Raw genomic sequence first — 25,580 nt, forward strand, 5'->3', positions numbered from 1 at the left:
AAACTTCCGAATATTTTAAAATTCACATTTCGAAAAAATAATAATGATTCAGAATTACAACATGTTATATATATATATATATATATATATATATATATATATATATATATATCTGACACTAGAATGATATTGCGTTTTGCGATTCTTTTAAAAATAAAAAAAAATTTTCAAAATCTCTTAAAAACGATTGGGACACGAAATTATACGTTTTAATACGTATATATTACATTTAAACACTTATATTCAACATATTTAAACATTGTACAGTTTATAGAAAAATAATGCATCTTAATTTATCATTTCTATGTAATAAATTGTACATATATATATAAATTAACTTATAATTATTCTGTGGAATAAAAATATACATACACACATATATAAGGAATGATAACAAGTTTCACATATGTATAATAATTCCTTCTTCTTATTATATAATTTCAAAAGTATATATAAAAGTACATATCGTATATAAAAGATAAAATAACTTTTTTAATTAGTCTGCTTATATAATCAGATTATATATTTCTTTTAGTCTATGGCACATCATATTTATCTGTATGATAAAGATAAATTTTTAAACAATATAATTTTAGAAATCATTTTACATTCAATTTTATTATAATCTGAGTTATACTATATATATAATATTTTATAAAAATATACAATTATATATTTCTCATATATTGGAGAAAAAATATTTAGAAGTAAATCTCTGATATGTAAAACATTATCTCAAAATAAGAATAGATAATTACAGTTTAAAATATTACAGATCCAGCTGTATACGAGGAAAAATTATATAAAAATAGCTTATAAATTATATATGTTATTATCATATATCAGATGAAGTTATTCGTTTCTTGTATGCATTCCAAAGCTGTTTTTTGTATTCTAAAGTAGCCTTTAAAACACCATAAGAGGCTTCCGTGATACCTCTACCGACAACAGCCAAATCGGCACCTGCATCGATAACTGATTCCGGATTATTGTACTGTTGATCTAATCCATCATCGCTCTTAGATAATTTAACACCAGGTGTCAATTGAAGCAGTCCGGGTTGCGCAGAAAGATTAGATTGACATACGAGACCGACTACCAGATCAGAAGCCTCCTCTGCCATCGACACTGCGCTTTTCAGGTAATCACCGGTGGTCAACGCACCTTTCGAAGACATTTCGGCAACAAGGAAAATACCGCGAGGTTCCAAGATGTTCTCCAAACCTTTTTTTAGCGCGTCAATGACAGACGCACCAGATACCGGATGCACTGTGATCAAATCAGCCCATTCGGCGATTTTATATAAACCATATCTGTATTGCAACGATACTATATTGCCAATATCACCAAACTTGCGATCTTCCATCAGTAAAAATTGGTGCCGCTTCGCAAGCTCCTTTAATTGAAGAACAAAATTCTCGTTAAAGTCTTCTATGATGTCTACGTGGGTTTTCAACACTACAATGTGAGGTCCAGCTACATCTGCTAATTCTAAAATCGCGTCCGTTTTTTTCAAATCGGCCGCCAAACACAGATTGGTTTGCTTAGACTCCATTAATTCTAATAATTTCGAAGCCAATGAATTTTTTGCTAACTTTGCGCGTTTACAATATGGCAGCTTCAATCTGTCATTTGGTGTAGTTATACTCCCTATAAGCAAAAATATCAGATAATTATTATAAATTATATAAGCCATATGATATATTAATCTCTATGAAAATAAGTTACCTTGAATGGAAAGAGTTGGTGCTTGGTTTTTTGCCAGATAATTGTCAACATCCTTGACAATTTCCAGCGTGATCTTTCCAGCCTCAAAAAGATATTGCATGAGCTGCGTGATTACATATAAACTCTTGACCTTGATTCCATGATCCTCGAGATTTTTTCTACCACCTTGCTCTCTATCGATTATCACATATGCCTCCGTTACATTCAGTTGTTCTTTCTTCAAAGCATCAATGGTTTCCAAAATACTACTACCACTCGTGATAACATCCTCAATGATCACACAATTATCACCAGGTGAAAACACGCCTTCAATCAGTTTTTTTGTGCCATACGATTTTGCCTCCTTTCTTTTCATTAACATTGGAATCTCATTGTCAACCGAGATCAAGGTGGCTAATGGCAATGCTGTGTAAGGAACTCCGCAAATTTGAGACACTTTTGTAACGTCATCCGGAAGAGTCCACAGAGCTTTCGCCAAATTAGACTACAATAAAAAGATAAATTAATATATATTGCTTATATTATATATCTTATACAAATTTATCACGATTCTTTCATATATGTTACACCATTAATATATATACCATTAGTTTCGGATATGAAATTATCACTCGCAGATCGAAATATATTGGCGTTCTTAATCCAACTTTCGTTTTAAAATCGCCGAATTTCAGAGCCTGGACATCGTACAGTTCTATAGCCAACATTTTCAACATTTCTTCCATTTTACTGTAAATAAAAAATAAAAGAAATGTTAGAGAAAAAAATTTACAATACGTAAGATTAAACACTCGAGAACAATCATATAGTACATGTTGTTCCGAAAAAATTCTCGAGTATCAATTGTATTTTTATTCACAAATATTTTTAAATTGACGCAATTACAATTACTTCTAGCATTTTTGAACAGTTTATTATAAAATTGTATTACACGAGAGCAAATATTTACAGCAGAAATAGAAAAAAATCTGGGAGAGATCACTGACCGTTTCGCCGTTTTTCTACTTGGTATAATGGTGTCTCCTTTTTCTTCTTTTGTTGAATGGCTCGAGGCTTGAATGCACTGGCCTACACGGTCAGTATAATGACGTCAACTGATAATTGATGCATTTCAAAACCGGCACAACTACATACCTAGAGGCCTATTACGGTTTTCGAAACGAAGTGAAAAATACAAAAGTGAGGAAATTCATTATCACTAGAATATCTACAATTTTATTTGTTGAAATCTAGTAAATCTGTTCATTTTTGTAATTTTCATCTCGTTTCGAGAATCGTAATAGCTCCCCTAGATTCAATTTTCAGTGTCATGACAAAACAGTCAATTGGTGTATGTCCGTGCTAAATTTAAGTAAAGAAGAAACAGGAGGAAACAATGGTTAGATCCATTTTTAAAAAATCGAGAGCGCATTATCTTTATATTATATTACTGATGTTTTTCCCAATGATTGCAATGTTTTGACATCAACTCGTATAAGCAAATTTTCTATAGAAGTTTAAAGTCACATAGAAGAAAAAGATTGGGATGCTTCGTGGATCCCCTTCAAACAAAACTTTAGATCCTAATGAGAACATTTTTTTTCTCTATAATAGTCGGAAAAATTAATTTATATGAATCAAATCGATAAAAAAATTTTTTAGAAATATTTATTTCCAAATTAAAAAAAAAAATGAAAAATATGATATAGTAAGAAAAAAAAATCATTACAAAAAATCCACATGCATCCAAAAAAAATTACATGTATTTTAATATTATAAATCACATATTTTATTAAATATATATAATTTACTGTATTTACTATATTTTATATTTTATATTTACTATATTTTTATAATAAATTTTATCATACATATGCAGTATTATTATTTACTAATACATATATGTGTATATTTCATTATTTTTGAATTCTGTAAATTGCATACAAAAATCTTTACATTTATTAAATGCCTTCAAAATTGGTAAATATACAAATATATTTCTACAAATATGTTTAAGGAAATTAAAAAATAATTGCATTTAATGATGAATAAATAATACATTTTATATAACAAGATTATATAATTGTTATATATAAATTTTGTCTCATTGTCATATTCCCTACTAAAATTTTAGTCATCTTCAGCTTCGACTGTTTTTAAACTACCAAATACTTGTGATGGTATAGTTCGTTTTTCAATTGGTACATCTGAAAATAAATAAACATTATTAAAAAGTAATGTGTGCGCATGTGTATAATATATAACATCTTTAATTTTCATCATATTAAATTTCGATGATAGATTTATATTTATTAGTTCAGAGTTGATTTTTTCTTAAAGATTGTCGATATAATAACAGCTTTGACAATGTAAATGAAAAGATCTTTAAAAAAGATAAAAATCTTATTCTTCATCAATCATTCAAATTTGAACTTTTTTATAATAAGATCATTTAAATTATAAAAGTATTTAAGATCATTTAAATTATAAAAGTATAGAATTATAAAAGTAAATTATATAAGTTTTCCTGACACATTTATATCATAAAAATTTAATGTGATGAAAAATTAATCCTGTGTATATAATTTAATTAATATTTAAAAAAAAACAGGAAAGGAAAAGGTTATATACATAAATAAAAAAACATTTAAATTTTGAAGCTATTTGTAAATGTGTCAATCTACCTTCTTCTATTTCTTCATCGTTTTCATTTTCGTCATCCATATCAATATCAATCTCATCTGGATTATTCACAGAAGATTCTGGTTTACCATCTTTTTCTGTTACACCACGTACAAATTTAATACCTTTTTTGATGTCTACAGCATTGTCTGCAAATTAAGATTTATTAAGAAATCTTGTTAAAAAACAAAGAAAATAGAATACTAATCTTTAATTACCTGCACTTGACATGATTTTACTATCTAATAAACGCATAGCATCCATTGGAACATCTAATATTTGATTAGATGCATTATTCAACATTTGTGCAGACATCATATTTACTTGAGTATTATACATAGCTTGTACACTACGCTTAATTCGAAGCATTTCACGCATTGTATCTTCATTTCCATGCCTAACTTCAAATTCTTTCCAAATTTGCCAAAAGTTTGATGTGACCTATATAGTATTTCAATTCAATATATGAGAAAAGAATTATATGTACAAATCTTAGTTTAATCTCGCGTGGAAACACACGATCTCCAAAATCACTAGTTATTCAAAAAAATAATTTAGAATTTTGCTCTATCAAAGTTGTCATATTCCAAACAGAATAAGTTGCAACTGAAGTTTTTGAATAACTAGTAATTTGAGAGATAAACGCCTGTTAAATTAATATAAATATACTGTATGTGTAACACTGTCTTTTCCACTACAATACATTATATATTATAAATACATATATCACATCTTACCCTTGGATCACATATTTGACTACAATGTGCGTATATCGCTCTCGCTCTGTCTACTTCTCCTAATTTGGTCTCCATTTCTGCGAATCTTAAACACATTTCTCTAGTATTCTCATCATTTAAAACTTCTATGGCCTTTTCGTATATCTGTCGAGTTTTTGGCACTCCATATATATCTGCAGCTTTCTTTATATATATGTTGAACATCTGCAAATTGAAAAAATAATTTTTGAGTTTGGAAATTAATGTATACACAAAAGATTAATAAAAAAATTACAAAAAAAAACAATGCAAATTCTTTTATATAAAAATTGTTTTAAGATTATGCAACTATTAGTATATATATAAAAACATTACATCAAATTTCTCTTCTGGAAGAACAGCATTTGTCGCTCGTTCGTACACGGACATAGCATGTCTTGCTAAGCCATGTTCTTCTTCTAATTTTGCATATAATAAATATAAGGCTGTAAAATAAATAGGCATTAATTATTCTCTTTTTATATTATATCTTTTTATATCATAATGATATAAGATTATCTACAAAACAAATTATATACCTTTAGCATATTTTGGTGGACAATGTTCTAAACATTGCTCAAACAAATCCCTAGTACGTTCTAACTTTGTACCACCATAACGAGTCAAAAATTTTGTGAGATATGTATTCCAAATATCATATACATTAGGCCACTTAAACAATGCAATACCTTTTTCATATGCCTAAAAATAAAATTAAGTTTGTAAAATATTATCAGATTTACTAGATGTATGTGTAATTAATAAAAAATATTTAACATACTCTAAATGCTTCCTCAAAGTAATTGTTTTCTTCTAGAAACAGTCCATAATTAATGATAATTTGAGGAGTCGCAATTTTCAAGTCAATTATTTTGTCATATACTGCTTTACAAGTCTGTATAATAAACATATATAAAATTAAAAATATACTGGCAACATAATAAAAACTATGATATGTATATGTAATACATATACATATATGACATACCTTAAAGGTCCCAAAACTTTCTTCTAAATCTGCATACATAGACCATACTTTTAAAGATTTGTATAATCTCATTTGCACTGTTTCTGTTTCATCATGATATGCCACTTTTCTAGCTGGCATTGTAGTAGCACGATGCATGAGTTTTAAAGCTTCTTTACAATTTCTGTATAACAATAATACATAGAGTATTATTTCAATTTAATTATTCTATGATTTAATAAGCAATTTTCCATAACATTTCGTTATTTGTATATTAATTGCAAAACAAACATGATATTTAAATGGGTAAATCAAACTTACCCATGTTTGATTTCTATTTCTGCCCATTCACACCATACAGAAGCAAGATCATCTACTTTGGTATATGGAACATGAGTTGCCTTTTCAAATACCACTCTAGCATCTTCTAGTTGTCCATTTTCCTCATAAAATTTACCAAATGCAACCCACAATGTATGTAATTTACCAACTGCCAATTGTGGCTGCACTGTCTGCACAGCTTCTGTGTATGTATTAATTATCTATACAAAAAATATATATACTAGTTAATAATAATATAAAACAAATATATAATCATCTATAAGTTTTGCATGTTTTTTTACCTCATGTGGTTGCCCTTCATAAAGCTTAATTCTTTTGTGCCATTCTGCTACATTATGTGGATTCTGTCGTAATAATACAGAATTGAGTAATAATAGTCTTCTTTCCATAAGATGTTCCAATCGTGCTAATCTCAATTCTAATTTTATATCATCTAAAACAAAAAAATGTAAAAGTTAATAATCAAATTTATAATAAATATATAGCTTATGTATTGTATAAGTTATTGACAAATTGAATTAATATACATTTACCTTCTTCAGTAGGATTTTTTGCTGCTTCTTCTATAAGTTTTTTAAGACTAAGTTCTTCAAATTGTGCATAAGCATCAAAAACTTGAGTAAAATCTCTGACAGTAGTAACAGTTTGTATAGCTTCTTCATAAATATCTCTTGCCTGAATATTATATATACATTTGATAAATAATAATATCAAAAAAATATATTTCTTAATAAATAATATACTGTAAAATAAAATATTATTTATAGATAAATATAAATAATATTTAAAACTGGTTACATACCCTCTCAAAGAGACCACTTCGAACATAGTAGTCTGCTAGTGAATTCCATAAAGGTCCTAATTGATCTGTATAACGTCTTAATCCACCTCTAATAATAGCATCTACATTCAAGGACTTTATTTTAGCAGGATTTTTTGATATTAAGTCACATAATTCATTCCATAATTGATGATTAGATTTCCCATGTTTTGATACAAAGTCATCTTGATTGACAATCTGTGCAAGTTTTATAGCAGCCTCATCAAGTCTGCCAACTGATATTAAATATTCTATATATTCTTCTGTATCTTCTGGTGCCAACTACACATACATACAAAATACATATACATATATATACATTTATATTAAACAAATAAAATAATATACAAATAATATACAAATTTTCATCACAACTAAATAGTTTTTTAAACTCTTAATGTGTATATTTATACTAGTCAAAATTTTAATAAATATATTAAAATATTAATTATAATATAAATTGTTATATATATAAGTATCAGTATTATTAATTAATAAATTACCTTTAAATATCTTCTAAAGACTCTGACAGCAGTCTCATAGACATTATGTTTCTTTAAAAAATTAATATATAATGGCCATATACGATGATGCTGTGTGATGGGAAGTGCTCTAAGAGAACGATCAAATACTTGACGTGTTCGTGTTATATAACATTGTTCAGTCATTAATGTACAATAATCCATCCATATGCGTGGCATTTTATGCATAAATACCAAAGCGTTCAAATGCATTATTAACATCTTCATACAATGGATCTGTTATACATCGATCTTTTAACTGGCTCATACGTTGTCGAAGATAATTATACCATAATTTATAACTGTAATAAGCAATAAATATAATAAGTAATATAATAGATAACGTTAAGTAAATGTAGCAATTATATACACAAAAAAATACATGAAAAGAATGATTTTACCTGCCTGGAAGTTCTTTTAATGCTCGTTCATACACTACATTTAAATTTTTGCTCTTTGAATTTTTTAGATGATCGATGTAGCGTTGCCAATGTTTAACTGAAAATGGATTTCGTAAAATTTCTTCCTCGTATGGTAAATCCTCTTCATTCTATTTAACAAAATTTTTAAGGTTATATACATATTCACACATATTTTTGTGATTATAAATATAAAATATTTTTATAAATTATAAATATATTTACAAAGGCATATAAATTTTCCTCGTCATGTGTATCTTCAGAATGCACAACATCCATTTTCTTCGTCTTTCTCTATTAAATTTATGTTGTTCAAGCAGCTTTCCAGCAAGAAATACTGTAAATACTGGTCGTGTTCCAAAATTCACTGCCAGTAGTGCCCCTAGTGTCAATGCTGGAAATCAAAGAGTTTGTTCTTTATAATGTCATACGATTAGTTATCAAATAGAAAAATTTTTGGGACTTTAAAAATTCCCTAGATCTGATAGCTAATTGCGTGGCAATATTTCTGTGATTCACACATGCACATAAAAGTCTTATTGAAGAAATATCTTTCCAATACACAATATTACTTGTGAGTATGCTTTCTAAATATTCATTATTATGCTATAACAAGTAACAATTGTCACTGATTGTCAACATTATCAAATGTACACAAAAAATATTTAATTACAGCGCTAAATGAATTATGTTATAACTATCTGTTATAATATATTATGTTATAATTATATTTCTGATTAAAATTTATTGAATTTTTATTTATTAGAGAGTCAGAGACATGAATTCCAATAAGATGAACATAAATGTTTCACAAAACTCGAAAACGGGAAAAGATAATATTCTGGCCGCCTATCATATGCTGAGATTTTCAAAGCAAGATAAAGATTTCGATATTACAGACATTGAACGCAGGTCTCTTGCTATGAAAAATATGACAGCAAAGTTATTGTAAGTTAAATTATAATTTTCTATCACATGTTGAAAATTTACTACACCAAACATTTTTATTTATTTTCAAAATATTATATATTACAGTGATTCAGAAAATACAGCAGCATTACTTTTACAAAAAGACCTTGAAGATTATCATGTTTTAATGACAGATACAAACAGAATAAACAATTATTGGAAACAGGTTAAATCTCAATTGCAGGATATAAAAAATGATCCATTGAAATGGAAATCAGAATTAGATGATAAAGATACCACACTGAATCTTATCAAACCTTTAGTTTGTCAAAAAAATAATACTTTATCTTGTAAAGAAAAATCTTATTATGATAGAGATATAGAAAAAATAGTAAACAATTCAAAGAGAAATAAAGATATGCAAGAAAGAAAAATCTCTTTACAATCACAAGCATCTTCTAATCAAAACTCAAATAAAGAACTTTTGTCGAAGCCTAATAATGAACAAAATATATCTACATATTTCACAGATATTCATGGAAATGACAGTTTTAATAAGCATATAAGTATTAAACAGAATGCATCAAAAATACAATCAAACAGGCATTCTTATCAGAATTTGAATAAGTTTGTACAAAAAAGACCTATATTAAGCAATAATAATACAAATGATACAAAGGAAGGTTTATATGGATGGACAAATCCACAAGCACCAAAATTAAAACGAGCTGCTTCTCCACAGTCTAACAATGAAGATGTGAAAACAGAAAAGAGCGCACTTGATTCTTTCAGGAGTGCCAGAGACGAATTATATATCCAAGAAATGAAGAGAAATAAATCGGCGCCGAAAAAAACTCTAGGTGATCGTTCAGCGGTCAATTCTCAGTTTGTTTGTCCGTTTAAACGAGATAAGGAGAATTCGATGCAAAGCACTCCGTTACAAAACAAAACAAATGCAGAAGAAGTGGAGGACGAGAGACTAAGGAATATCGATCCAAACATGATCGAATTGATTAGAAACGAAATCATGGAATCGGGTAAGGCGATAACGTGGAACGATATTGCCGGTCTCGAATACATCAAGAAGATTGTTAAAGAGGTGGTAGTATTTCCTATGTTGAGACCAGACATCTTCACTGGTCTTCGTCGTCCGCCCAAAGGAATTTTACTCTTTGGTCCACCTGGAACAGGAAAAACTCTCATTGGCAAATGCATAGCTTCACAGAGCAAGTCCACATTCTTCTCGATTTCAGCGAGTTCTTTGACTTCTAAGTGGATTGGCGATGGCGAGAAAATGGTTCGCGCGTTATTTGCAGTAGCCAAAGTTCATCAGCCATCTGTTGTTTTCATAGACGAGATCGACTCATTGTTGACGCAACGTTCGGAAACAGAGCACGAATCTTCTAGAAGGCTGAAGACAGAGTTTCTGGTACAGTTAGACGGCGCGACGACTTCGGAGGATGATCGTATTCTGATCGTTGGTGCAACCAATCGGCCTCAAGAATTAGACGAGGCAGCGAGACGGCGTCTCGTCAAGAGATTGTACGTTCCTTTGCCGGAACTCGAAGCACGCAAACAGATAATCAATAATTTATTAACTTCAGTACGCCACAATCTCAATGAAGCGGATATTGTGAGAATTGCGGAAAAATCGTCCGGATACTCCGGCGCTGATATGACGAATTTATGTAAGGAAGCGAGTATGGAGCCGATTCGAAGTATCCCTTTCAATCAATTGGGAGATATTAAAATGGAAGAAGTAAGGCACATAACAAGTTGCGACTTTGAGCAAGCATTGATCAATGTACGACCTAGCGTATCTCAGTCAGACCTGAACATTTATATTGAGTGGGATCGTACTTATGGATCTGGTAATGCGCAAAAAGTAATACAATGAACACATAAGTCAATTATAATATATTAATCATTGAAACAAATTCTTATATTTTACATTTGTAACACTAAATTTTTGTAATATATATATAGATTAAAAAAATTTTTTTTATGTTTCCTCAATTTATCAAGATAATTTATCAAGATATAACTAGAAGCTCGCTTCTCTGTTTATAGTAGGATGTGAGATATATTTTATTGCAGTAACACTGCCAATATATGTACATAGGAATTTACATTACCTTTTTTTAAAAAAACCAGAAGAATTCACCAAACAAATAATCGCTCATCTTGGAACAATAAAAGTCCACATTAATTACATGTTAATTTAAAGATGTATATTTAATATATTTCTTTAATATACATTAAATGAACTAAACAAATAGAATACATTTAAAATCCCTATTTTATATATTAGATTATAATAATTTAAAAAATAAAAGTTATTAATTTTGAGAGATACAGTTTTATATTTATTTTTTCTATTTTGTGTGTATTGACATTTAAATAAGTTATATTTTTTAAAAATAATACAAAATTATAGTTAATTTAATATCTTGAAAAATCATCAAAGGAAGTCATTACTTTCCACAATTTTGTAAACTTTAAATCAATATTTTATTATTAATAATTAATTCTTAATAAAAATATGTATATATGTATATGTACTTATATGTATATATACTTTATTATTTTGTTTTATTATTTTATTTTATTGTGTAACTCTTTATATTTAAAATTAGAATTATAAATTATAAAATCGACATTTTATAATTTATAATTAAGCGTTACAATTTTATAAATGTAACATAAAATTTACTATCAGCGCGGACGATTATCTCGCCAGAACAATAATAGTAGAACAATAAGTTTTAGCATGAGACTAATTATCCTATTCGATTTCTAAGATTTCCTTGTATATATTATGCAACCACGCGCATTGATGCTATGCCGAATAATCATAAAAATACTATTCTTAAATGGGAAATATTTATTTATTTTATCATTATTGCCGCCGTGATAATAACGAAGAAAATGAGATCTCCTAGCTTTTTACTCTTGACAAACATACCAACTGGTATCTCATGAGTTTTATTCATAAATTGTAATCGTATTTTTCATCATATTGATCATGAATTACAAATTGGCTAACAATAATCTCCAAGTGCATGTAGTGTTCCAAAAGACGATGCCTTCAACAACTATTTCAACTAAGAACATTTACAAACATTTTACAAACATTTCTTCTTGCATATATTTTTGGAAATATTTTTATTTTATCATATTTTATATATTTTTATGTAATATAAAAGAATTAATATGTGAGATATATGTAAAATAAATAACTTTATCTTCTGTCCGTTTTGCCGATTCCCCTTTTACCGGCAAATAAGTGTTTCGGCATTTTGTTGCCAATGAAACGATCAGCTTCACCCTTGAGACCCTTTTTGGCTATCTTTTTCTTTAACGCCTTGTGTGCAATATTCTTCAGTTTTGTCTTCATCTGCAACGCAAATAAATATAATGTTATGTTTTTATTTATTTTATATATATATATATATATATATATATATATATATATATATATATATATATGAGTATAATAGATAATGACATATAGTAGATAATAATCAACAAGCTTTTACATAAAAAATAATTAAAATGAAAAATTAAACTCAATGATTTCACTTAAAAAAAAAAATTGAGTAATTCAATCTATATATAAGTTTACTTTTTCATTTTAAGATTAATTTTCTCAAATTTTTATGAACATGAATAAAAACAATATGTTATATGCGTTAAATCTTCAAATATCTCTTTTTACCTCCACATTTTTAACACCCATTTCATCTCTCGGTGGTCTTGACATACTACGAGCACGTGATTGTGACATCGATTCCAAACGCATACGTTTCATAGCGGGTTCTGAACGCGATCGTGATCGTCCTCTCGTTCGTTTGAAATGCGCCTATAAAAAAAAAGTAATAATAGTGAAAAAATAATAGTGTAAAAGTAATAATATGATATAATCTATAATGAAATATATATACAACAGTATAATTACGATACATATATACAATATAATTGCGATACCATAATATTCTACATAATACTCTACATAATTTTCTTGAAAATATTTAAATTCTATATAAATGTCAATACTTACATTTTTAGTATCTTCCATATCCACACCCAAATCTTCCATCTGCCCCTTCAACTTCGCAACCGATCGGTCGCGGATCTTGGCCGCGGCTGTACGAGGCATAATTGGCTTCGTGGAAGCCTTCGTTATCCGCGCCTCTTCTTTCATGATGATCTTCTTGTCCCGAATCTGTTTTGCCAGCTGCTTAATCTCGCGCATTGTCTCCGACAATTCAGGCACTTTGTAATCATACATACCAGCATCTTCTCTCAACTGTTCTTCCTTTTCCAATTGATTTAATTTCTGAAAAACGGAAAGAACGACATGTTTTATCATGGCAATCTCATATAATTCAATAACATAAAGTTTAGACTGACCTCGAATATATCTGGATCTATGTAATCTGCTATGTTATGACCTTCCCAAATCTCCGGTATGATATCGTACTTTTGATCTCCCTCGATATCGTAATTCTTCTTCAGATCGAGTACATAATCGTCTCCCATCTCCTCTTCTATTTCCCTCTCCAGTTTGCGCTTTCTCTCGAGTTTCTCTGCGGCAATCTGTCTTTTCTTTAAAACATTCTCCGGTATACAGGGGACGCGATTAGGATTTATTTTTTTCGGTTGAGCAATATGTAATCGATTAAGAAGTCCTTCAACCTATTAATTATAATAAATCATTATGTTACATTGTATATAAAAGTTTTCTGGCAAGGAAAACTTTTAGAGACAAATTACCTTTTTAGTTTTAATTTTTTGATCGACCCTAAAGGCTAACAGTCGTTCACAAGCCTCTAATTTTACTTCCATTACACCGAAATCGGTAATGGTACTCATTTCTAACATAGGTATGTTTGCATCGTTCTCGAATGTTTTTAGAATGGCCCTCTTTTCGGGGGGTAATTCATTTAAACGTACAATATCCGTTTTGTTCAACACTATTATTAAAGGCTTATTCGTAAATAAAGGCTTTATAGATTCAAATAGTTTTACCTAAATGGACAAAATGATTATAATGCTGATTATAATGCTGTTAAAACATTATTTTTATATTTTTATATTTTTACTGTTTTAAAACATATTTTTATTTGTGATCTTCAACTCACTTGTTCTTCTAAAGTATGACCACATTGCTCGGACAAGTCGCAAAAATAAAGCACAGCAGCTCGCAAGTGAGCAAGAGCAGTCACTGCTTGCATTTCTATTACATTTCTCTCTTCCAATGGATGATCCAATATCCCAGGTGTATCTATTACTTGCCACATTAAGTATTTATAATCAGTATGTCCCACATATAATGATTTTGTTGTGAATGCATATGGTTGAACCTCTACATCCGCTCGAGTAATCTATAAATTAAATCATATAAAATTACATTAAATATTATTTATGTAAAAAATATGATTTCAACAATCATTACATATTACTTACTTTATTGATAAAGCTGCTTTTGCCAACATTTGGAAAACCACATATAATTATTGTACGTGTATAAGGATCTATACTTGGTAATCGAGCTAAGTGTTGACGAACTTGTTCAAGATATGTTAAATTGGCTCCTTGTCTTTTCATAATAGTGGCCATTCGACCCAGAGCAGCTTTCTTTAACTGTTTACACCGATGTAATGAATCTCCATACTTTAATAATCGAACATAATCTTTTGCCACACTGTAATGATAAAATAAATCTTTTAATTACATTATATACATGCATGTATATATGTATGTATATATATGTATATCATTTCTTTACTTGTCAATTAGATGCCTGGCGGTATTTATCTGTCCAAGAGCTAATTTATAATGATCTTTGTCATACAAAACATTCATTAAGTCAGCATAGAAAGGATGAACATCATCCAACTTAGGAAATTCTTGTATTATTTGGGATAATCTATCATGAAAATTCTGCTGAGTAAATTTGACCTTTCGCGTATAAAATGCGCGTATTCTCGTGATTTTATATTGCTTATGAACAACCGTCGGTGTCTTGCGTTGTGTCTTCGATAAAATTATATCGATAAAGTCCTGTGTAAAAAAGACAAAATATGATTATTATATATAATGTTTCAAAAAACTACAAGACATTTAACATAAAATAAATCAATTATCAGAATCAATAATAAAATCAACCTTCGCAGGTGGAACAACTGCAATCTTCTTAAAATTATATAGAGCCATTTTTTATATTTTAATTTATTGCCCTTTGCGTTAGAAGAGCACTTCCTTTTTTTCTTTTGTTATCTGTCTTTTTAAAACACAAAATACACGCACTTTATCTTTTTTTTAATGAAGCATCAAGAAACACGTGCAAGCACATGTTGTAAAGTTTCACCAAGTGTGTTAGTTTGAGGTTATAACCGGTACAGCAACCGGTTAAGCAACCGCAGGCCAGACTTTTGCGTAAGCGTATAACCATAAGCATAAGAAAATTGATTGGTCCATTTTCTTATGTATGCTTATGGACCAATCAATTGCCTTATGCTTATAGTTATGAATTTCTTCCGAACAAACTTTGGTAGCGTTTGCGATATGCGATAGCGAGAAGCGAACTCTCCGAACGCACCCTACTTTACATTTGATACATTTGATTCGTCGTGTCGTGTATTGCGTATACATTCGTGTTTGTAATCTGCTGGCATCAATTGGAACATTTGAATATTTACTTTGTATTTTTAATCTCTTTTGCATAATGACATAAAGTTGAGTTTTTTCGAGCGTGATGTGAGAAACTATAAGGTAAACAATTCGAAATACATATTTTGGAACAAATAATTTGTAAGGGAAGAATTTAACCTCTTTTTACGTGAACATAATTTGGAATTTTTTTTACAGAAAGATCACTGCGAATATATCTGAGAAAAGAAACCGCGTTAATTAAAAATGTTCAATCAAAACAACACATTAAGGACAGGAACGTCAAATACGTCGAATCCTATGCAGGATTTTGAAGTCGTTTCGCCGCCGGACGATTCTATCTCTAGTCTGGCGTTTAGCCCGGCATCTCTTCAACAGAATTTTCTCGTAGCCGGTTCCTGGGATTGCAATGTTCGCTGTTGGGAAGTTGAACAATCTGGCAAGACGGTACCTAAATCAATGCAAAGCATGGCAGCGCCTGTCTTGGATGTATGTTGGAGTGATGTAAGTTTTTATTTATCTTATATTCTAATGAAATTGTGTGAGTGTTTGTATGTAAATACAATTCTAATAAAATCAGTCATTATGACATTTGCATAAAAAATTACTAAATTGTTATTAATATTAAATTGTATAAATATTACCAGGATGGAACTAAGGTATTTATGGCAGGATGTGACAAAACAGCAAAATGTTGGGATCTGGCCACAAATCAGAGCATACAGGTGGCAGCGCACGATGCACCTATTAGAACTTGTCATTGGATAAAGGCAACTACATATTCGTGTTTAATGACTGGTTCCTGGGATAAAACACTAAGAGTTAATATCTATAAAATTTTTTTTACTTCAGAATTTATTTATATTTTATAACATTTTAATTGAAAATGTAAAATTTTCAGTTTTGGGATTTGCGTAGTCCTAAACCTGCAATGACCATCAATCTACCTGAAAGATGTTATTGCGCTGATGTGGTAAGTGCACATATATAGGGTTAGATATTTAAAATAGGCTACCTGAATAACTTAAATGCTTTTTTCTTCTCTTGGCAGTATCTTTTCTACCTACAAAAAAACTTGATATCAGATTATGTCTTCCTTGAAACCAAGAAAAAATTGATCTGATCCATTTTTTGCATTCAAGCAAAAGCAATTGAGTTATTCAGGTAGCTTGTTTTAGATGCCTCACCCTATATATATATATATATATATATACATACAATAAAATTGTTTTAACATATAGAATTATACACATTAACAATATTACAGGATTATCCAATGGCAGTTGTAGGAACAGCTGCACGTGGATTAATAGTTTACCAATTAGAAGGCAGCCCACGTGAATACAAACCAGTTGAGTTGAGTTTGAAGTATCAATATCGTTGTGTAGCAATATTCAGAGACAAGAAAAAAGTTCCGACCGGTTTTGCGATTGGAAGCACAGAGGGACGCGTAGCGATTCATCATCTGAATCTTAGTACAAAGGAAAATTTCACATTTAAATGTCATAGAACTAATGGTACCCCAAATGGATATCAGGATATTTATGCGGTTAGTGAACACTTTATTAAAATTATTTTTAAATTTTGTGACTTGCATTTATCTTTTTACAGAAGTTTAGTTTCTTCTAACTGCATTAATTTTTTTTATTTTTTATCAATTTATGCACAGGTTAATGACATAGCATTCCACCCAGTACATGGCACTGTAGCAACTGTAGGTAGTGATGGCACTTTTGGTTTCTGGGATAAAGATGCACGTACGAAATTAAAATCATCTGAAACAATGGAGCAACCTATTACACGTTGCTGTTTTAATCACAATGGACAGATATTTGCATATGCTGTTTCTTATGATTGGTCTAAGGTAAATATCAAAGTAAATAATAGAAATATATATAGAATAATAGAAAAATTACATCTATTTGGTATTATTATTGATGAGATTTATTAATTTTTTAGGGACATGAATACTACAACCCAGCAAAGAAGAATCAAATCTTTTTGAGACCGTGTTACGATGAATTAAAACCGAAAGCTTCCCCCTAAAGTTTATTGAATCCGAGAGTAAATTTTTACCAGATAAAGTATGAATTCAGATTAATCATGAGAATTCCTATTTTTCAGTAGATACATGTCTTTTTTTTTACTTACTATTGTTTTTTTTTTTTTTACTTAAAATTGTTAAAATATTTAAAACTAATTAACCCATAGTGCATTTTACTGTATAATATGCACATATGCGTTTTTTTGGTGTAGATGTGCAGATTATACATAATTGATATAACTTGTTATATGAACAATGTTTGAATAATATAACATTATTTAATTTCATTACAATATGATTAATTTGCAGAATGTTGACAAGCACAATTCTCTTTTTGTAAAATAAGCTAATATTGAGATACACAAATTATTATTATATATATTTTAATAAACAAAAAACTATATACGTGCACAATTCTTACATTTAATATCCTTGGTATCGTTTTACTCTTCTATAATTGAATGGATAATATTATTTTATAATCTATCTATCATGCTTTATAAATCTTTTCCCTCACATATTTCACGAAAAAATTCCTTAGAAAAAGACCATATTTTTTTTTTTTTTTACAAAACTAATTGTTGATTAATGTATTGTAATATGGTGAATATTTACGTTTTTCAAACTATGCTGTGATAAAACTAATAATTTTGTTTGTCAAATATGAAAATTTAAACTGATCGCAGGTGTTTGATCTTTTTAGCTGTATTTACATTTGCTTTTTCCTCTCTTTCCAATCTCATCCCTTATACATATATTTACATACATATATATATATGTATACACACATATATATTATTTTATTCCATTCTAGTTCAATAGCTAAAAAGAGCAAACCTACAAAGGTAAACAATATGGCCGGTGTACGAGGTATGTCGGTACAAGGAGATGGCACTGTCTAATAAATCAATATTTCAGCTATGCTCATCATAATAGTATATAGATATGTTATTTAAATACACAGATTAATTAATTTCTCCGTCAAAACTAAACTCTCCGCCTTATAATGTCGGAGAAGGTAGGTTATGTGACATTGACAGTTGCATTCTATATGGAATTATTATAGAATAAAATTCTTATATAATAAAAATGTTAACACGATAAAAAGGGAAAATCTATATCTCAATAAATATAAATCTTTGATCCTTTCTTTTAATCTACTCACTATGCACAAATTAAAGTTTGTTTTACTCTACGCTCTCTCTTCTATCATATAAAAAGATATTTAATTTTATATATCCAATGACAGATCCTTTATCGACTAGACCAACCTCATGGCACAGGGAATGTCTATATTGCTTGGCGCCCTGGAAATAGTACACATTTAGCCACAACAGGTTGTGATTGTACAGTTGCCATTTTTGATAGACAAGGAGATATTCAGGAACGAATACAAATTTCTGGATTATGCACTGGTTTTGGTTGGGACTCGGATGGAGATTTATTAGCAATAATATCGCAGAATTCATCAGTTATAATTCTATGGGATGCTACAACTGGCAAAAAGTCTCAGATAGATGCTGGTGTAAGAGATGGATTGTCCTGTATGATGTGGGCAAAGAAGAGTTGTTTGCTAGCAATAGGAACACAAAAAGGAAATCTGGTGCTTTATGATCACATAAATGCCAAGTATGATTACATTGTCAACAAAATATTTATGTAATATATTGTAAAATATTTAATTTTATTTAATTATTCTTTATTGCATAATGTAGAAGGATACCTATCTTGGGAAAACATAAAAAGCGTATTTTATGTGGCGCATGGTCGATAGATGGTCTTCTTGCCTTGGCAAGTGAGGACAAGGTTTTAACCATCAGCACGAGCGAAGGTGATACCCGCCGAGAGATAGTTCTTCAGGGTGATCCATCTCATATACAATTTAGTGAAATGAAAATGGATCATAGGATAGGCGGAGAAAACACGGTATATGACTTTAAAAACGCTTATTTTCAAAAACATTAAAAAAACATTTACACGAATCTGTTTATTTTATATATGTAAAAATATTTAGGTATCCCTTATTGTCAGTAAAACAACATTGTTTTTGTACAACATTTTGGACCCAGAAAATCCTATTGAATTAGCCTTTCAAAAACGTTACGGATCAATTGTAACTTACAAATGGTAATTATTTACAGAAAGTGATATAATATTTTCTTCTAATATATCATATTGATAATAATTTCTATTTTACAGGTATGGGGATGGTTATATATTGGTAGGATTCGAAGCTGGTTTTTTTATAGCAATATCAACACATATAAAGGAAGTTGGCCAAGAATTATTTCAAATTAAAAACCACAAGGATTCTTTGACGGATATTGCATTGAGCCAAGTAGCTGGAAAAGTAGCTACTTGTGGTGACAATACTTTGAAAGTACACAGTTTGCAAAATCTCGAAGAAACGGATACATTGATTTCGGTGACCGGCGAAAATGGAATTAGCAGTATCGAATGGTCAACAGACGGAACAATGTTGGCGGTTGTGACTTACATCGGCAATATATTGATATATTTGATAGAAATACCAAAATTAATCAGCGTCTGTGGTAACAGGATAGCATTATTAACGAGTCTGATGGAAGTGACTGTACATCTTTATATATTAGACAAGGTATCAAGATTTTTAATAAGATTTAATATGACATGAAGTGAAAAGGTAAAGTTTTCTTCATAGGAACTTATTTTTTTAGGACAAACCAAGCCCACAAGTAATTAATACTATTATAGAACCAGCGATATTGGCAGTGGGTCCAATACATTTAGCAGTAGGCTTAAACAATAGAGCTCTCTTTTGGGATTTATCTATAAGTCATTATGACAAAATACATTTCGAGAGAGATTATTTGGCAACAATAGATAGTATGCGTTTAAACGAGATCTATGTATCTACATTATTCGACGGAAAACTGCAGTTGCATTCGGTAATCATGAATTTTGAATTAGTAAGAAAAATAACAAAATGATTTTGTACTCATTTATTTCAAATGCAGATTAAATCTGATGAAGCGTTAATAAATAGTGGGAAAGATACAAAAATGTTCCCAGATTCAAACTTTTATAGCAGAATAACATGTCACGCTCTCTGTTCGGATTTTTTGGTTTATGGTAATGATGTAAGTCAATTTGAGATTAAAAACTTAAGATAATATTGAATAATTGGTTATAAATTTACATTACATTTGATGCATCGTTTTTAAACTTTTAGATGGGTCATATTGTGTACTTTTATTTGGAAACATTTAATCAATGTACCGAATTTATACATAACAATGGAATAAGGGAGTTATATTTGGATGCGAATGGAACACAATTGTGTTTCATTGACAATAAGTCTGATGCTTATGTGTTTGACCCGATAAATGAAGTAGCCATTGCAGTGCCTGATTGTCCTGATAACATTGACAGTATTCTCTGGGATCAGAATATATTTGAACGTGCTATATTTGCAATACACAACAAAAGCATTATTGTAACATATATTTTTGTAAAATATTGTGTTGAGGGTAAGTAAATTAACTGATTATTATACATTATTATCATATTTCATATACATGTATCTAAATACTTAATTATGTATATATAATTATATCAGGTACTAAAATAGTAAAAATAAATACAACAAAGTTGCCATCAGACTCAGTGCCTTTATTAATGTATTCTGGAGAAGTTACATTGAGTACAACAGGTAACAAGTTAATACAAATAACATTAGCCTCCCACGAAGATGTAGGGAATATTGTGGAATCAAAAAAGATTAGTGAAATTCTAAATAATCATATTCTGTGCAGACGGTAAGAATTATACTCTAATTAAAAGTAAAAAAACTTGTATAAAATATTTTTAAAAATTCTTATCTCTATTTTAGATTTCAACAAGCATGGAATAGTTGCGAGAAATTAAATGAAAAAAATGCATGGCTAACATTGGGGCAAAGTGCTATTGCAAATTTAAATATCGAGTTTGGTAAGATGGCAATATTTAATTTCATATTTTTATTACGGACATTATAAAATGCTTAACTTATATGTACATAGCCATTCGCGTATATCGACAAATAGAAGATGTTTCAATGGTATGGGCATTACAAAAGATGGAGAATATAGATGAATTAGCATTGTTATGTGGTCATGCTTGTATGCTATTAGGAAATTATAACGAAGCCGAAAAGTATTTTTTACAATCTTCTGAGCCCGTACAAGCCTTGTATCTAAGGAGAGATTTAATGCAATGGGAACAAGCGTTAAGTCTGGCACAAAAGTTAAAACCTGATGAAATTCCTTTTATTGCTAAAGAATATGCCCAACAGTTGGAGTTCACGTAAGATTTACAAATTCTATTAAATATGTATGCCATTATTTTAAAAAGTGATTAAAAATAAATAAGATTTTTTTAAGCAATAATGCATAATAATCATTTAGCGCTATCCATATTTAAGAAAATATTTTAGGAACACTATATTATATACATATAATAATGTTTTTACCATATATTGCAAATAATTATTGTTCAACAAAAGCATCTTTTTATGTAGAGGAAATTATCCAAAAGCTTTGACAAACTACGAACGTGGTTTGGTCGACTACAATACTTCATCTGTTTTGGCTGCACAAAATCCTCTTCATCGAAGTCAATGTTTAGCCGGAATAGCGAGAATGTCTATTAGATGCGGTGATAGTAGAAGAGGCGTCGGTATAGCCATGGATAATGAAAGCTCAAGATTATTAAGGAAGGAATGCGCAGAGATTTTAGAATCAATGAAGGTATTAAGTGTATTAAGCTTAGATCTAAAAAAATTAAGTACATCTTATTATTGCATAAATGTAAACATACTTTTAGCAATTTAGCGAGGCTGCGCAATTATACGAAAAGGCTGAATATTTCGATAAAGCTGCCTCTGCATATATAAAGTTGAAAAATTGGCACAAAGTGGGACAACTCTTGCCGCAAATATCATCGGCAAAAATTAATATACAATATGCTAAAGCCAAAGAGTCAGAAGGTAAATATGAGGAAGCTGCCAAAGCATATGAAACTGCCAAGGATTACGATAACATAATCAGAATTAATCTGGAACATTTAAATAATCCTGGTAAATATATTTTTTTTATTTTTCTATGTAAAATTTATTCTAATAAAAAACATTTATACTTAAATAATATACTTGATTATTATTATTCTATTTATACAGCTCGCAGTGTTGAAATTGTTCAAGAAACTAAAAGTATAGAAGGTGCAAAAATGGTTGCAAGATATTTTCAAAAAATGAATGATTATAATTCAGCTATTAAATTCCTAATTTTATCGAACTGTCACGACGAAGCTTTTCAATTAGCTAATCAACATGGTAAAATGGAATTGTATGGAGAGATTTTGGTGAATACAATTGATGATACTAATGTTCGTAAAGAAGATTTTAGAAGTCTTGCTATGCATTTTGAGTCACAAAAAAACAATCTTTTAGCTGGAAAGTATTATTTCCATGCTAAAGAATATCAGAAAGTAAGTTTGCAATATTTCATTTCTGATTATGTAAATATATAATTAATGACTTTTAATGCTAATTTTAATGTAATATGTTTAGGCTTTGCGACATTTATTAAAAGCTGCACAGTTGGTTCCGGACGATGACAGAGCAATTACTTATGCCATAGACACTGTCGCATCTTCTAAGGATGATAAATTAGCTAATCAATTAATAGATTTCTTACTAGGTAGCGATGGATTACCAAAGGTTACTATTATATTTATTTACTTATACTTATATTCTTACTTATATTTATATTAAACTTATATTCAAATAGTTAGCTAAATATAAAAAGCTAAATATAAATATATCAAGGACATAAGTATTTTTTAAAGCACTATTTTTGAAATTTCTTTTCTAGAAAAAAGATATATAAATGGCTGTATTAAATGCAATTTATGTAAATTTATATATATATATATATATATATATATATATATATATATATATATTATATTCTAGGATCCAAAATATTTGTTTCGATTATACATGGCTAGAAAACAATATAAAGAAGCGGCTAAAACAGCGATTATAATTGCAAACGAGGAGCAAATTAATGGTATATATTAATTAGAAATGTATATCGTTGAATATTAATCTTTTTTCTTAGTTTTCACTTTTTTTTAAATCTTTTTTTTTAATTTCAGGCAACTATAGAAACGCTCATGATGTTCTATTTGGAATGTACCAAGAATTGAAGAGGAATAAAATTACAATACCTTTAGAGATGCAGACCAATTTGAGACTCTTGCATTCTTATATTCTGGTGAGATTACATGTGAAAAGAAGCGATCATTTACGAGGTGCCCGGATGTTGATCAGAGTAGCTAACAATATATCGAAATTTCCTTCACGTTAGTATGAAAAAAGTAATAGCAATTAACGCGAATGAATTGATGCTCGACTCTTTCTCTCACATATAGGATAATTTATATTTTTTAGATATCGTACCGATATTAACTTCGACTGTAATAGAATGCCATAGAGCGGGCTTGAAAAATGCAGCTTTTAATTTCGCCGCTATGTTGATGCGTCCCGAATATCGAGGTCAAATAGACGCAAAGTATAGTAAAAAGATTGAGGCGATCGTAAGAAAAGCACCAAGAACAAAAGATATCGAGAATGAGGATGAACCTCTCACACCGTGCCCATATTGCAAGAGTAGACTTCCCGAGACCGAAGTAACCTGTGATAAATGTAAAAATACCATACCTTTTTGTATCGCAACGGTAAAATTTTATTACATTACTATTTAAAAAAATTTTTTTTAAATGTAGAAATTTTTTTTTTATTTTTATCATCTATATTTATTTATAGGGACGGCATATTGTGGAGGATGATTTCACAGTATGCCCTCAATGTGATTTTCCAGCTATCAGAAGTGAATTTCTAAGGTAAATATAGCACATATAATAAAAAAAAATAATAATAAAAGTGTTTATAATAATTCGTAATGTATGCAATAGGATTGTTGAATCTGAAGAGACTTGTCCAATGTGTTCCGAGAGAGTTAATCCTGAAATGATATCATCCACTATTGATATCCATCCTTATCTCGATTATCAGGAGGAGAAAAAGGCGTAATTTTTAAATATTTAAACATGAAACACATTTTTTTATTAATGTATGAGAGAGAATTTATAGTTTACACAAACTAGGGAACAAATGTTATTTTATAGATGTTTGCTAGTAGCTGTTTATCTATTTGCTGCACAAATCAAAGGTGCCTTGTTATTGTCATATATCTTAGACGAATATGATATAATCACGAGAACAATTAAAATTTACAAATATAAGATTAGTAAATAGTAAATATTCTGATTGAGTTGTGGAAACGATAAAGCTCAGTATTCTCAATTTAACAGTGCCGTCCACTACAAGTACAATTTATTTGAGTACAAGTAAATAGATTTTACATTAACAATATAAATGTATTATATAAGAGAATCAGAGTGTTATTTGCGTCATACACGCTGCATTTAATACAAAATAATTGCCATAAAAACATGAAATAAAACTTGATTGACTCTGATTCTGCGTATTCAATAAATATGTATAATAAAATATGAAGCAAATATTGATATTTGTAATATCACCAATTAATGTTTTATATATATATATATATATATATATATATATATATATATATATAAACTGCAACGATTATTATATATATATTATAATTATATTTATATAATCGTTGCAGTTT

At 29.3% G+C, this 25,580-nt stretch overlaps 6 protein-coding genes across 7 annotated transcripts; 3 read left to right on the forward strand and 3 right to left on the reverse strand.

The window, feature by feature from the left end:
* Positions 1-223: 223 nt before the first annotated feature.
* LOC126852295 (uridine 5'-monophosphate synthase) lies at positions 224-2,941 on the reverse strand. Its single transcript, XM_050596962.1, has 4 exons — positions 2,715-2,941; positions 2,313-2,457; positions 1,729-2,212; positions 224-1,650 (listed from the first exon to the last, which is right to left on the reverse strand). Exons 2-4 carry the CDS (start codon positions 2,451-2,453, stop codon positions 836-838), a joined length of 1,440 nt encoding a protein of 479 aa, XP_050452919.1. The 5' UTR covers positions 2,454-2,457; positions 2,715-2,941; the 3' UTR covers positions 224-835.
* Positions 2,942-3,728: 787 nt separating this feature from the next.
* Positions 3,729-8,570, reverse strand: LOC126852167 (pre-mRNA-splicing factor syf1 homolog). Its single transcript, XM_050596661.1, is given in 16 exon segments — positions 3,729-3,914; positions 4,392-4,538; positions 4,608-4,830; positions 5,127-5,330; positions 5,481-5,590; positions 5,684-5,846; positions 5,926-6,039; positions 6,133-6,295; positions 6,433-6,653; positions 6,735-6,886; positions 6,987-7,128; positions 7,256-7,555; positions 7,777-7,993; positions 7,995-8,096; positions 8,196-8,344; positions 8,439-8,570. Coding segments are annotated over 16 exon segments (2,538 nt in total). The 5' UTR covers positions 8,493-8,570; the 3' UTR covers positions 3,729-3,837.
* A 147-nt stretch (positions 8,571-8,717) lies between these two features.
* Positions 8,718-11,316, forward strand: LOC126852230 (fidgetin-like protein 1). Of its 2 annotated transcripts, none has more exons than XM_050596805.1 (3): positions 8,718-8,787; positions 8,980-9,161; positions 9,249-11,316. In XM_050596805.1, exons 2-3 carry the CDS (start codon positions 8,992-8,994, stop codon positions 11,017-11,019), a joined length of 1,941 nt encoding a protein of 646 aa, XP_050452762.1. In that variant the 5' UTR covers positions 8,718-8,787; positions 8,980-8,991; the 3' UTR covers positions 11,020-11,316. The 2 variants fall into 2 exon arrangements, with proteins under 2 accessions (XP_050452762.1, XP_050452752.1); XM_050596795.1 differs by lacking the exon at positions 8,718-8,787 and adding an exon at positions 8,827-8,863.
* Positions 11,317-11,331: 15 nt separating this feature from the next.
* On the reverse strand, positions 11,332-15,510 carry LOC126852236 (nucleolar GTP-binding protein 1). The gene is made up of 9 exons (XM_050596819.1): positions 15,294-15,510; positions 14,914-15,188; positions 14,592-14,829; positions 14,267-14,509; positions 13,899-14,153; positions 13,536-13,820; positions 13,183-13,461; positions 12,841-12,984; positions 11,332-12,519 (listed from the first exon to the last, which is right to left on the reverse strand). Exons 1-9 carry the CDS (start codon positions 15,339-15,341, stop codon positions 12,364-12,366), a joined length of 1,923 nt encoding a protein of 640 aa, XP_050452776.1. The 5' UTR covers positions 15,342-15,510; the 3' UTR covers positions 11,332-12,363.
* A 241-nt stretch (positions 15,511-15,751) lies between these two features.
* LOC126852371 (protein Rae1) lies at positions 15,752-18,222 on the forward strand. The gene is made up of 7 exons (XM_050597143.1): positions 15,752-15,899; positions 15,996-16,301; positions 16,445-16,618; positions 16,699-16,770; positions 17,065-17,346; positions 17,467-17,661; positions 17,757-18,222. Exons 2-7 carry the CDS (start codon positions 16,044-16,046, stop codon positions 17,841-17,843), a joined length of 1,068 nt encoding a protein of 355 aa, XP_050453100.1. The 5' UTR covers positions 15,752-15,899; positions 15,996-16,043; the 3' UTR covers positions 17,844-18,222.
* A 442-nt stretch (positions 18,223-18,664) lies between these two features.
* Positions 18,665-25,480, forward strand: LOC126852040 (WD repeat-containing protein 19). The gene is made up of 20 exons (XM_050596519.1): positions 18,665-18,859; positions 19,091-19,470; positions 19,557-19,767; positions 19,856-19,968; positions 20,041-20,458; positions 20,538-20,768; positions 20,838-20,960; positions 21,053-21,350; positions 21,440-21,638; positions 21,713-21,810; positions 21,882-22,164; positions 22,379-22,607; positions 22,684-22,936; positions 23,036-23,346; positions 23,429-23,578; positions 23,834-23,930; positions 24,019-24,225; positions 24,314-24,600; positions 24,689-24,765; positions 24,838-25,480. Exons 1-20 carry the CDS (start codon positions 18,848-18,850, stop codon positions 24,953-24,955), a joined length of 4,095 nt encoding a protein of 1,364 aa, XP_050452476.1. The 5' UTR covers positions 18,665-18,847; the 3' UTR covers positions 24,956-25,480.
* The last annotated feature ends 100 nt before the right edge of the window (positions 25,481-25,580 follow it).

Source organism: Cataglyphis hispanica, chromosome 1, assembly GCF_021464435.1.
Source record: "Cataglyphis hispanica isolate Lineage 1 chromosome 1, ULB_Chis1_1.0, whole genome shotgun sequence".
Lineage (NCBI taxonomy): Eukaryota > Metazoa > Arthropoda > Insecta > Hymenoptera > Formicidae > Cataglyphis > Cataglyphis hispanica.

Excerpts from the sequence above, each read along its gene's own strand:
- LOC126852236 (XM_050596819.1), bottom strand. The coding sequence starts at position 15,341 with ATGGCTCTATATAATTTTAAGAAGATTGCAGTTGTTCCACCTGCGAAG. Across the intron at positions 14,154-14,266 it reads GTCATACTTTAGAAGAACAA|GTAAAACTATTTGAATCTAT; the intron begins GTGAGTTGAAGA and ends TTGTCCATTTAG. Across the intron at positions 13,821-13,898 it reads AAAAAATTAAAACTAAAAAG|GTTGAAGGACTTCTTAATCG; the intron begins GTAATTTGTCTC and ends TATAATTAATAG.
- LOC126852371 (XM_050597143.1), top strand. The coding sequence starts at position 16,044 with ATGTTCAATCAAAACAACACATTAAGGACAGGAACGTCAAATACGTCG. Across the intron at positions 16,619-16,698 it reads CCTGGGATAAAACACTAAGA|TTTTGGGATTTGCGTAGTCC; the intron begins GTTAATATCTAT and ends TAAAATTTTCAG. Across the intron at positions 17,662-17,756 it reads TTTCTTATGATTGGTCTAAG|GGACATGAATACTACAACCC; the intron begins GTAAATATCAAA and ends TTAATTTTTTAG.
- LOC126852040 (XM_050596519.1), top strand. Across the intron at positions 21,639-21,712 it reads AATCATATTCTGTGCAGACG|ATTTCAACAAGCATGGAATA; the intron begins GTAAGAATTATA and ends TCTCTATTTTAG. Across the intron at positions 23,579-23,833 it reads GTAGCGATGGATTACCAAAG|GATCCAAAATATTTGTTTCG; the intron begins GTTACTATTATA and ends ATTATATTCTAG.
- LOC126852230 (XM_050596805.1), top strand. The coding sequence starts at position 8,992 with ATGAATTCCAATAAGATGAACATAAATGTTTCACAAAACTCGAAAACG. Across the intron at positions 9,162-9,248 it reads AATATGACAGCAAAGTTATT|TGATTCAGAAAATACAGCAG; the intron begins GTAAGTTAAATT and ends TATATATTACAG.
- LOC126852295 (XM_050596962.1), bottom strand. The coding sequence starts at position 2,453 with ATGGAAGAAATGTTGAAAATGTTGGCTATAGAACTGTACGATGTCCAG. Across the intron at positions 2,213-2,312 it reads TTTCATATCCGAAACTAATG|TCTAATTTGGCGAAAGCTCT; the intron begins GTATATATATTA and ends TTTTTATTGTAG. Across the intron at positions 1,651-1,728 it reads ACCAACTCTTTCCATTCAAG|GGAGTATAACTACACCAAAT; the intron begins GTAACTTATTTT and ends TTTTGCTTATAG.